The sequence below is a fragment of the Lineus longissimus genome, chromosome 8 (genome assembly GCF_910592395.1).
Source record: "Lineus longissimus chromosome 8, tnLinLong1.2, whole genome shotgun sequence".
Lineage (NCBI taxonomy): Eukaryota > Metazoa > Nemertea > Pilidiophora > Heteronemertea > Lineidae > Lineus > Lineus longissimus.
Window position 1 is genome coordinate 6,867,861 of NC_088315.1, and position 12,970 is coordinate 6,880,830.

Genomic DNA, 12,970 nt, shown 5'->3' on the forward strand with positions numbered 1-12,970 from the left:
ATCGACAATGGACTTGGAATATTCCTGGGTTATTTATGCCAGGCTTTGTCCAACTTGTCCACTTGTGGTTGAGAACAATGTTTTTGTTGACTTTTAATTAATTGATCGACATTGGACTTGGGTCATTCATGCCAGGCTCTGTTCAACTTGTCCACTTGTGGTTGAGAACAATGTTTCTTTTGACTTTTAATTGATTGAACTTGTCCACTTGTGGTTGAGAACAATGTTTCTTTTGACTTTTAATTGATTGATATTGGAATATTCCTGGGTCATTCATGCCAGGCTCTGTTCAACTTGTGGTTGAGAACAATGTTTCTTTTGACTTTTAATTGATTGACATTGGAATATCCTGGGTCATTCATGCCAGGCTCTGTTCAACTTGTGGTTGAGAACAAAGTTTCTTTTGACTTTTAATTGATTGACATTGGAATATTCCTGGTTCATTCATGCCAGGCTCTGTTCAACTCATCCACTTGTGGTTGAGAACAATGTTTGTTTAATTGATATTGGACTTGAAGAATATCTTGGGTCATCCATGCCAGGCTCTGTTCAACTCATCCACTTGTGGTTGAGAACAATGTTTCTGTTGACTTTTAATTGATTGCCATTGGAATATTCCTGGTTCATTCATGCCAGGCTCTGTTCAACTCATCCACTTGTGGTTGAGAACAATGTTTGTTTAATTGATATTGGACTTGAAGAATATCTTGGGTCATCCATGCCAGGCTCTGTTCAACTCATCCACTTGTGGTTGAGAACAATGTTTCTGTTGACTTTTAATTGATTGCCATTGGAATATTCCTGGTTCATTCATGCCAGGCTCTGTTCAACTCATCCACTTGTGGTTGAGAACAATGTTTGTTTAATTGATATTGGACTTGAAGAATATCTTGGGTCATTCATGCCAGGCTCTGTTCAACTTGTCCACTTGTGGTTGAGAACAATGTTTCTGTTGACTTTTAATTGATTGCCATTGGAATATTCCTGGGTCATTCATGCCAGGCTCTGTTCATCTCATCCACTTGTGATTGAGAACAATGTTTGTTTAATTGATATTGGACTTGAGAGGAATATCCTGGGTCATTCATACCGCTCTGTTCAACTTGTGGTTGAGAACAATGTTTCTTTTGACTATTAATTTATTGACATTGGACTTGAGGAATATCCTGGGTCATTCATACCGCTCTGTTCAACTTGTGGTTCAGAACAATGTTTCTTTTGACTTTTAATTGAGATTGGACTTGAGAGGAATATCCTGGGTCATTCATGCCAGGCTCTGTTCAACTTGTCCACTTGAGAACAATGTTTCTTTAATTGATATTGGGCTTGAAGAATATCCTGGGTCGTTCATGCCAGGCTCTGTTGAACTTGTGGTTCAGAACAATGGTGTAACGTTTCTTTTAATTGACATTGGACTTGAGGAATATCCTGTCCAACAGAAATATGAGTTGTTTAGAAGAATAGGCGACAGGTAATTAGAACATCCATGCCAGGCTCTGTTGAACAATGTAATTATTGTTGTAATGAATTAATAAAGTGATTTGAATAGAAAGAGAGAGTCTTTTTAAGTATATTGTATGGTTGTCTCCTGTGGACAGGATATGTGTTGGACCACGATCATCGGAGGATATCATGGGTTGTATCCTGTGGACGGGTCCATCATGGAGGAAGTGAAAGGGATACGAGGAGAAATTTTTTGGTGGATTTGCAGAGAATATAAGTGTTGGCACCTGCCAAAAAAAATTTTTGCGTGGATTCGCTCCGTAACTTTTGCAAGTATTTCGAAGTAACGAGGGGGTGGTTAGAGGGTTTGGTAGAGGAAGAGAGGAATGGGGAGGGGGTTAGAGGGTTTGGTAGAGGAAGAGAGGAATGGGGAGGGGGTTAGAGGGTTGGGTAGAGGAAGAGAGGAATGGGGAGGGGGTTAGAGGGGTGGGTAGAGGAAGAGGGTGATGGGGAGGGGGTTAGAGGGTTTGGTAGAGGGAGAGAGGAATGGGGAGGGGGTTAGAGGAAGAGGGTGATGGGAGGGGGTTAGAGGGTTGGGTAGAGGAAGAGAGGAATGGGGAGGGGTGGGTAGAGGAAGAGGGTGATGGGGAAGGGGAAAGAAATGAAGACTATTTTAATTCATGATGTTTAATGGAAATCATACAGAAATTGGAAATTGGAAATCGGGCTGCAAATCATACGACATCTGTCGCGAGGGTGAGGACGTCACCCTAGGGGGTTGGTTGGACCTGAAACGACACAAAGAAAAACAGACTAAGTTCAGGCAAAGTAAAACCGAGCAGCGAATGAACCAAAAAAACTATTATAAGTATGTTGAAACTCGCTAATGTTTAAAGCCAATTCAAAAAATCTCTTGTATGACCTATCCATATCGAGTTTGCGTATAATGTAGGAAATTTGTGACGCTAAACAATTAGAGAGGTTCAGATTTTGATCCGAGAGCGAGAACGAGAGCGAGAACGAGAGCGAGAACGAGAACGAGAACGAGAGCGAGAACGAGAGCGAGAACGACAGAAATCTAGGAAAGGGCACATTCTTCCATGACCAGTGCACATCTTGGCTCTTATGAACGGATATCCAACATTCGATGATTCAATTCAATTCAATTCATTTCAATGTATTAAAATCCAAGATCAACTATAAAAGGCCTATTACAGAAAGGTATACAAACTCATTTTGTTTATTAGGCAACTGCAGTTAACCATTACATAAAATATTTTCGAGGACAGAACCTTACATCATGCAAATCACCTATTGAATTGTCAACTTACCATCTATAACCAAAGAGAGAGACGTTCCCCATCTTCAACAACTCCTAGCTAGACTCCAGGGGCAGTACATTGCGTCACCCGAGTCATCCTAATTGAGTATCCCTCGATCCCTCGATCCACTCGCACTGCGCCCGGCAATTAATGTCCTTAATAAGCGACAGCACTTCCCCGATCCACTGCGCCCGGCAATTAATGTCCTTAATAAGCGACAGCACGGGGCTAGTCCACTATGTCTGGAGTGTACTCATCATATTTGAGTCTCCTTAATTGGCAACAGCACTGAGTCCGGAGTGTACACATCCTAATTGAGTCTCCTTATTTGGCGATAGCACGAGGCCGATCAACTGCGTCCGGAGTGTCCTCCTCGCAAGACAAAGTTTTTAGACGTCTCAGTATATACAGTGGTCGTCGGTATGATATCGTCCCTGAAAAGAAATCGACAGAGATCTTTAATGACATGACTAGAAAGTGACATGGATTTAATCACAACTATCAAAATTACGCCATTTTGTCATGCCCTTGACAGGCATGATAATTACCATGACATAAAGGTAATTTTTTTCAAAATATCAGTAACATTGGAAAGGATGGACAGCTTCAAGTAAATCGCTTTATATTGCAAAATCTTGGTAAACTATACGTTGCGTGAGAAAAGGGGTTAACAAAATGGCCGAAAGATATTTAAGCTTTTTTCAGATTTATGACTAAAAAAAAAAGGGGTTATTTTCCTTTTTATTTTAGGTCGTAATGCGGCGGTTTGACAAAGCCCAAATTACTGAAACAGGAATGTCGCACTTCGGGCAAGTTTTTTTTAGCTCAGGCAGGAAGGGTGCAACGGGTAGGCATACGGACATGTTTGGAGGAGAAACCGCCATGACACCCATCGACGGAAAAAAATTCAAAAAGCAAGTTTTACAGACTTTACTTGGGCGAATTGCCATTGGGTTCAATTCATCCTCAAGTCGAACATAATAGTTAACTTAATGATAAAGACTTACCACTGCAGCTGCAAGCTTTTCCGAGATATGGATTTGAACAGATCAACACACGCGGAGCTTCGTGTCCGATGGCCGACTTTTTTGCTCCTGAGGTCATGTCATGTGACCAGGGACAATGACAGAATGTTTCAGCGGTAACGAACATGGGTGATATTCACTTAGGCCTACAGCCCACATGCAGAAGAAGCGTCGATTTCGAGCATTGAAACCTTTTTAATCACAAGTTTAAAGTCAACAAAAGGAAAGTTACATGTTTTGAATGGGATGGGGGCAATAGGGTGGTCATTTTCACGCATCCAGCCAACCCGGTTAAGCCACTTGAAATATGCAACATAATAATCATTTGAATAGTCCTATCCTGAATTTGCATGAGCATACAGCATGGCCGTCTCGTTTCGTCATCATTTACATACACATATGCATTTGTGTTGCTGAAGTATTTATATTTCGTTAGCCTCATGGCATTGCCTAAGTCTTATTTTGGCCAAAATGTGAAAATTAATTGCCTATGTCACTTTTCTGTGTTATTCAAGCATATGTTACTTATTTAATGGTTTTAAAAATGTTGAGACATCTGCAATAAGTTATTGCTAAAGTTTGAATAAAAATTTCCTAAGCGTTTTCTAAAAAATTGTTTTCTTTAATTTTTCTCAAAACCTTCAAATATGAGATAGGCAATTATGCTATGAGGCTAACGATTTGGGGAAGGAATCTCTTCCGACAGTCGATTAATAATGTGACCTCTGGGAGGTTGTGGTAATTTCCCTCCTCCGAGCAGTGACGGGCTGGTGGGCTGGTTCACAGCCCGCGGCGACGTACACGTCGTTCGCCGCGTTCTGTAAATGATGTACAAGACTCGACACATTGGGCTAACCCACTCAAATCATACTGAACTTCCAGCGCTTTTGCCTCCGTCTACGCTCGCTGTCTGGCAGTTGAGCAGTCTCAATCGGCAGTCAGGGTCAAAATAATTCAAATAGGCTCCAATCCACTACGCTGCACTCTTGTTATGGAGCCGCCCAGACTGGTCTTACTCATGATAACCCCCTCCCCAGCAAGAAGACGCTATCTCTTCTTCATGACTATTTGCTGATTACGAGTCAGCCTGTAGCAGACACAGATGCCTTTGATGGCAACAGATGGGAAAATGAAATGGTGCCCCCGGCTCCTGTGATGTCAGCCAAGGATGATGACAAGAGGCCTCGCCAATCACGGTTCGGCGCTGTTGGGTTATTTTGCAAAACCAGGACTCCGTTCAGGGATGTGCATTTGCTATAATGAGGTAAACTCAGGCTTCAGCTTAATAGGCTTCATCCCTTCCAAAGAGGTAGTAGTGGACCAGCCTCGTCCTGTCGTTCGGTACGGAAAGACAATCATATTCTCATCAGAGTTTTTAATCGGCTAGATATTTTTAATAACGACACCAAAATAAAATTCGGTGACTCCTCATGAATTGTTTTTTTATTGAACTTATTTCGGCTGTACATGGATAGCGAGAAAGAGCTTCAATTGTGCCCTGAAATAACGATGATCTTATAGATTTTCCCCGTCGTTTCGTGACACCATTTCAGCCGCACAGAGACAATTGACAGAGGGAATCCCCAATTACGGGTTGTGCGTAGAATGTGGAATCATCAACCTAAAATGGCCCGTGATTTATATGCGCAAAACGGCATACTTCATAGACTTAACGTCGAAAATGTACAGTGATCAGGGCCTAGTGATTCAAAACCACCTTTTTCACTAACGTTGGCGTTAACTTAGCATAGCGTTATCTCCTTCACATAAGCATAAGACTTAACGCCAACTTAAGTGACAACAGCTGTTTTTAACAACTGGGCCCAGATATTTGATCAATCCTAAATGTTTTTGTTTTCGTTTCTTTTGTTTCATAATGACGGAGTAAAGGGCGAAAATCCTGAGTAAAAACAATACTCACCACGCCACTACGTGGTGACGTAGTCATATGATCTTTATTCTTTAAAACTCCAATAAAACTACAGTTTCCAAAAATTGCAATTAACACTCAAGCGAATTTCCAAAGAATTTTGTGAAAATAACACCTTTTAAAAACTATGTTGAAGAAAGTGTCTTCTTTCTTCAAAATTTCAGCAGACCATTGCTATTAACACTTGACTCATGAAGTAAATGTATAAAGAGAATTTCGTGACAGTAAAGATCTTCAAAGGCATTGGGTGATATGAATAAAGACTTCAATTCCTTAATCTGAAACTCCAGGTACATTTACAAGAAGCCTTTTTGTACAAAATTGAAGTGTACACTGAAAGCATTATGCTAGTCTTTATTTATAACACCGAATATTTACATCGTCTACACACTGGACACTTCAACAGCTGGGTATCAAATTCATAAGCAAGATGACATCTTCTTCTTTTGGGTGTCACATTGCGAATGTCATTCTCAGATCTGATGCACTTTCAAATGGACTCATGGTGTTCAACTAAGCTAAACGTATCGTTCTCTACACGAATACCCCATAACATTTTGTTGGGTTAGGGCGCAGGTGTTCGTGGATTTAGAATGATGCCACTCAATGTCAACCTTTGTCACATGGGCGCTGCAGTCGCAACGTGCTTTTTGCCAAAAGCCACTACCCTTGTTGATGATGAGTGCAGAACAGGCTGGCTTCGCTGTCATGGCGTCGTGCTATTGAAAAATCCAGTGAGTAGGCGTTACACTGTGGTACATAGTGGAGTCGTCGTGATCATTTTGAGACCGTGCCTCTAACAGCGATTTTCAGATCAAATAACTGCGTAAAAAAGCGGTTTATCTCATTATTTGTTACATTTCAGGAGGATATCGCTCAACATAGCCAAAATTACATTCGTACAAACAGCTGTGTTGACACGTAAAAACTGCACTAAGAATATTTAAGAATGCTATGGATATTTACCAAGGATCTGGGTAGGTACAGCTGTCGTAGAAAGAGGAAACCTGGGAAACACACCGTTATATCAATTGCAAAAACTATCATAACATCAGGACTACATATGGACTACAGAATTATTACTCGGCAACCAAATATATCTAAAATATTCACCAGGCCAACTGACACTTAAATTAACATTTCGACTAAATTCCTACTTCAATTAGTTACTTCATCCTCTGTGAATAAGACGGTTGTTCCCGAACTATTAGTATAGATGAAGTAGCCATGTGCTTGCTGTTTAAGAAATTTCGCCATCCAAGTTTAACAATGTTTGGTTCATCCAAGAACCGCAACAAATTGTATAGCATTGTGTTAAAGATTGTGCAAAATAGAAAAAAAGAAGAAGTTTATTAACACCCTCCAAGACATATGAAGTTCTAAGATGAAGTCCGTTCAAGCCCCCCCCCCCCCTCCGCTAAATTCATGCATGTTAACAATTTTGCGCAAGAGACACAAAATAACAATTTGATACCAACAACTTTAACGAGAATCGAAAACGGTTTTCAAAGTTACAAACAGCAAACTACTCGATAACTGCACGATATGAACTAAATACGTCATAATACAGATAACCAAGCTTTGTGGAACCGAACAATCATGAAACCAAATAAGAATTCCACTTAACAGAAAAAAACCTAAAAAATGGAATTTGCACCAACATCGAAATAGTTAAGCTGCACAACACATTTTAGTAAAAACAATTTACAGATTGTATTTACAAAGTTAGATTTAGGAGGACAGGGTTATATTATACAACATAGATATTTGGGATCAAGCATAACAATAACATGTCTGTACAATTTGCTAGTCAACAGGTTAGAATCTCTCATCCCGGCAATCGCCAGCGGTGGTCGATGGTAATATCCTCCTCCCAAACCAAGCTGGCGCGAAATACTACAGGTATTAATTTTCTAGCTTAATAACTGACGCAGGTCTCTGAATCATGTCAGCGTTAACTACATGAACAATCATCAAAGCAAAGTATATGCTTGTACACCTAAAAATGTACCCTTTGTGGTGATATTTGCGTCCAAAGCTGTTGAAGGACTTGTCATGAGCTCCACGTTGGGACGATTTATCCATGGAGGTATTATCAATAATGATGATACCTCCATGATTCATCTTACTCAGGTTCTTCTTCTGGTTTCTATTTCTTCCACCACTGGCATTTATTTAAGGAGCTAGTCTAGCCAGATTGATGAATAAACATCACCCCAGGCCAATCTGATCCATGGGCTACCACACAAAGATCTGCGAAATTCTCACCATTTCCATGACATTTTTGGCTTTTGCCGTGGAAGATTGAGACGGTTCTTCCTGTCGTGTCAAATTATGCACTGGTAATATTTCACGCCAGACTTAGATTAATGCCCCGTCATGACCACTAAAGTATGGCCAGTCCCGTTAACACACCCACCCTTTACACTTCTGAAGCTGGGAGCACAGAGAACAAATGTCTGCAAGATCGTGTCTCTTCTCCATCTTTTCATAGAAAAACGAAGTTTTTAATTTGTGGCACGTGTTGTCTATAAGTATAAGGTCGTAGCAACACCAACAAAACAAAGGGTTCATTTGTTTTGATGAATCAAATATTAAGGATTTTTTAGTCACATGCGCTATGAACTCTTAGGCATTAACCTCGGTGTGCTCTCAGCTTTCACGTTTCACGTTCACTTATATACATCGATGATATTCAACACAGTATTTACATTACGTATTTGTAATTTAACTATTCACATGAGAAAAACACTGAGATTCAATTTACATTATATTATCATTATATACAGACGAGTATTATTCCTGCATAGGCCTATGGTTTATAATCTGCGATATATCCGGTGGGCAGGATATCAAAAGTGTAATTAGAAAGGTTTCACATCCCTTACAAGCGACGAAAAACAAAAGTCGGTGGTCGCATCAAGTCCTACCCGATTTCAGTTACGCAACACACATGAATCGGCTTCATACTTAGTAGTAGTAGGCATTTGGGAAGCCTAAAGCGTTGCGGATAAGATACATATATGTAATAGTATAGGCATCTCGGACTCAATCGTTCAGAGTTCTTCGTAAGGGTTGCGAAACCAGCCTATAGTCAATCACTCGGTTAATGCACTTGTGCATGTTCTACCCCTGCAAGTACCTTCTACAGAATATCAGTATTACATACAACAAAGCAAGTAAATTTAGTTTAGCAAACCATTTGGCTACTCCCCCCCCCCCCTTGAGCGCTTTGTTACGTCATAATAGCCCTGGTGTAATTCTGAAATCTCCAGTAAAGCAACGAGATATTCATCATTAGTGAAACACGCGTTAATTCATATCATCAGCTACAGAATACTGCCATATTTTTCTTTGAAACATTTTCAATTTCACATTGGTCAAGCCTTGCAAAATACTTTGCCTGTTTTATTCAGTTCGATAATACAGTCAACTGTTTTTATACTGCAGCCAGCCATCAAGTATAAGATACATATCAAACACCTAGCGATGGTCTCCTCGCAAAGCTTCACCTTAGCAATGTTCAGCTTGCAGGGGTAGATCAAAGTGCCAGTGACTCTCAACGTGTTTTACAACATATCAATGCAAGGTGAGAATGCATAGAAATTATTAGTACCTACATTATTTTACCAACAACACCACCTTTATCAGGTACTATGTACTAAATGAGTTTTGAGATTGTTTTTATAAACGAATGTCAAGTTTAACAGTGCGATAACTACAGTGTGCTTTCAGATGTTTATATCAATGGCCCTCCGTATCATGAGAGTCCGTATTGTTTATAAATCACCTCGTCTAAAGAAAAAAAAGGGAAAAGAGTGAGGTTCGGAAAGCAATTCTACATGAATTGTACGAGACAGAATTACGTTTGATAAGAGAGGCCGACTATAGTGTCCTATTTGAGCATAATACAGCCCTACATCAAGATGTTTCTGTTTCTCTGTCTGATCCAACCACTTAATAATAACTTACTATTGTTTATGTGCTATATTAAATACTATACACGATGTACTTGTGTTAAACTTCTGAAATTACCATCGAGAAAGATCTATTAAAGGAAACGAGGAGAAACTAGTAATTTTATTTTGTTTCAAAATTATTGTGCTGGTAAAAAAGTGATCAAAAAGCGTAATGGAAACTAGATAAAATCTCAAAAAGAATGAAATGCTGTTAAGTCTATGTATGTACATGCAGAATGTTCTTAGAGAAAGAAAAATATCTACAAATATGATATCAAGTACTCCTTGATGAACGTTTGTCAACGTTTTGTCAACATCTTTTTTTACATCATTCTACTAATGTCGTGATAGCCTAACTCAAACAAACGGCCAAAATGAACCAACCAACGAAAGAGATGGCTCAATGCTTCACAGGTACATAACGTGTTTGCCAACATACACACATGGCTGTCAGTAATACAGCACTTCTTTTATCTTCCAAAGTCAAATTGGGGCTTTACTAGTACCTCTTAGGCCACGTGCTAATCACAAAATGATTCACTTCACGCATGTCATCTTTAGTTACAACCAAAACAAGCGATAACCTTAATCTTCTGAACAAATCAGCCTGCTTAACATTAAAATCAGGAATTCAAACCATTAACAATCGGTCGTGTACAAAATAAATATCACATTCCTGTAATCGAAACAACCAGCAGAATCCACCTGGGCCCTTTCTTTTATATTCCTGCATCTGTAACTTTAATCACGTCAGCTTTATGGCTTCCTTCATTTTCCTTTCTTGTTGCGTTTCTTAAAGCTCTGAAAAGAAGAATGAAATTGCCCATGAAGTGAAGAACTGATTTTGTTAATAGAGTTCGTCTCTTCAGGGAAAACTAAGATGATCACTTCAATTGATTAAATAAGTTACATTAACCCGAAGGTAACCCACGGCCTAATGATTTTCTCTTGATACATTACAAAATTATGTTACCTCTCAGTGTTACTTGCGCCTCGGACATGTTGATGTATTTTGTACCTAACACATTTCTGCCTTACCTTCTTGCTACTATAAAGGAAATCTGTCGTAGAGAATCTCCGAGATTTCAATATCTTGTCATCTTTGCGATTGTCACCATCGCTCTCACCAGTCTCTGCATAACTCTCATCACTGATTGCGCCAAGGTCGATGTCCACAATGCTGTCGTTCGAATTTCTGAAAACAATGCAACATGTACCATAGATTACAAAAGAATTAAACATTTGCAATAAAATGAAGTGAAGTGAGCCACGAGAAGAAAAATATCGCTCGAAGTTGAGCCATCAAAAGTAAGATATCGTTTAAAGTGGAGGTAAATATATTTATCCATCACTGATACTACGTTCACACTGAGAGAGTGGCCTCCGGAAAAGGGTTTGATTTAATCGCTTTCAAGCCGGTCGCGATTTTTTGGACCTTCGTGGTCAATTTTAGCATTTCCGCATTGAGGTTTTGCCTACGCCAATGAAGGCGCATGATACACTACCTCGTAGATGCAACGATTGTAACAGATATACCCAGATTGCCCGACCCGGTTTTCGCACAATTTGACACTTGCAAGCCATACCTACCTCCTCTCCAATGTAGGACTACCACTGTCATCAAAGCTGACGGACCCACAGCTGATCTCGATGCTGTCTGTACCAGACACCGTGGAGACCTTCCTGTCCCTGTGGCAGTTTCCATTCATGTGAACACTGTGGTTATTGTGGTTCGTGTACGCTGGTTCTTCTTCTATGCCCGGCATTAGTTCATTTTCAACCTTAAGAGAACGCAATTCCGTTTAAGAATTTTAAGTGCGTTTGCACTTAATAAATACTAAAGCTCATGAGCTAGGACACATAAGAGGTAAATGTCTTCGATATCATGTTGCAAAGGTCTTTAAAACCTTTGAATAGATGCAGGACGTTTTATGGCATCGTGCCATATTACGATCTTAAAAACTCCGCTGTCTTACATGTATTCTTCATATAATGAAGCTAGCTAAACGCGATATATTCAACTGCCGCCTCATGGTGAAGTTGACGGAACGGAGTAGAACTCCAATCTCCATCAACATTGAAGACAATTTTGAATCTAAATCCCACCTCTGCCAATTCGTCCAGCTCATCCTCGTCCCTTTCATCCAAAGTGTCCAAGTCAACATCCTCGATATCTGCTTCTTGTCGCGGCATGTGTGGATCGTTGCCTATCACACCAATTAGAGCCAAGGATGCCATTGTTGACATGGCGTTCACCGGAAGACTAGATTTGCGACGGCGGGATTCTACAAGGGAGAGCTGAATGTATTACGCACGGAGGACAGAAGTTATGTGCAGCATCAGTTTACGGTAACAAATATTCAAGCGCTAAGTTCCAATCTGACAATACGGTTGGCGTGTGGTCGCAAATGTAAGATTCAAAATAGCAATAATATACCTCTGCTACCAGGAGACACTGCTAGGCAACCTGGAACATGACGCTCATCGTGACCTTTGATAAAGTACTCACCAGTAAATACAAATGCACATGCATTAATCTCTCTTTCCTCAGCCCCATGTTTTCTGCACAGACCTTTCAGCGACTTTATCTGGCGCTGGAAATGGAGAAAAAAATAGTTGCAGTATTAAAATATGATCTTGGCAGATTTTCACCTTATGATATGATACATCCATGCATATAATGATAGGCTAAGGAAATCATTTTTACCACTGAGTGTATCTTACAGGGGACTGAGCCATGCAGGAGCGGTCTCTATTGACTTATCATATATATGAACAGAAAGTGTCTGGTTTACTTAATGATGAAAGTGTAAACTCTGTCGATGTACTGTGAAATAAGCAGCAGAGATACCTATTGGTAACATCGTGTAACTTAATCTGGCCCCATGGCTCCTGCCTATCGCCTCCCTTTAATTCTATGCGTGGGGGAAGTCGTACATTTATCTTATACCATGTGAATTGAATTCTACTCTTTCTAATGTAGGTGTTACGAGCTTCCGTGTGAAGCAAGTTGCACTATGATCGTGAAGCGCGTTTCCCTCGAATACTACAGGTACGAACCTTCAATCTCTCTAAGTGCTTCTTGAAGAGTTTGACTTTTTTCTGAGCTTTCCGTCTGGCGTGCTTCTGTAGTTGCATCCGTATATAGTGGCGTTGCTTCATTGTCATCACAAAGCCTGGAGAACAAAGAATGATGCGTTTATATCGGGAGAAACTCGCGGGGCGTTGGTAGCATTCTCCACTAAGATATAATACATGTAAAATCAAATATCTCGGCCACTAATGGCGTCC

The 12,970-nt window shown here is 40.1% G+C and overlaps 1 protein-coding gene and 1 long non-coding RNA gene across 5 annotated transcripts in view; both read right to left on the reverse strand.

Moving 5' to 3' along the window:
- Positions 1 to 2,136: 2,136 nt before the first annotated feature.
- LOC135492038 (uncharacterized) lies at positions 2,137 to 3,854 on the reverse strand. Its single transcript, XR_010448013.1, has 3 exons — positions 3,773 to 3,854; positions 2,775 to 3,199; positions 2,137 to 2,231 (listed from the first exon to the last, which is right to left on the reverse strand). It is a non-coding gene; the product is annotated as an uncharacterized LOC135492038 (long non-coding RNA).
- A 1,841-nt stretch (positions 3,855 to 5,695) lies between these two features.
- LOC135492405 (uncharacterized) overlaps positions 5,696 to 12,970 on the reverse strand; it is a 72,434-nt gene continuing 65,159 nt past the window's right edge. For all 4 annotated transcript variants that reach the window (XM_064778872.1, XM_064778875.1, XM_064778876.1 and 1 more), the window contains 6 exons: positions 12,740 to 12,855; positions 12,189 to 12,273; positions 11,786 to 11,964; positions 11,270 to 11,460; positions 10,718 to 10,874; positions 5,696 to 10,480 (listed from right to left, as the gene is read on the reverse strand). In XM_064778872.1, coding sequence (XP_064634942.1) covers positions 10,448 to 10,480; positions 10,718 to 10,874; positions 11,270 to 11,460; positions 11,786 to 11,964; positions 12,189 to 12,273; positions 12,740 to 12,855 — 761 coding nt within the window. In that variant the 3' untranslated portion in view covers positions 5,696 to 10,447. The remainder of the gene's footprint in view (positions 10,481 to 10,717; positions 10,875 to 11,269; positions 11,461 to 11,785; positions 11,965 to 12,188; positions 12,274 to 12,739; positions 12,856 to 12,970) is intronic.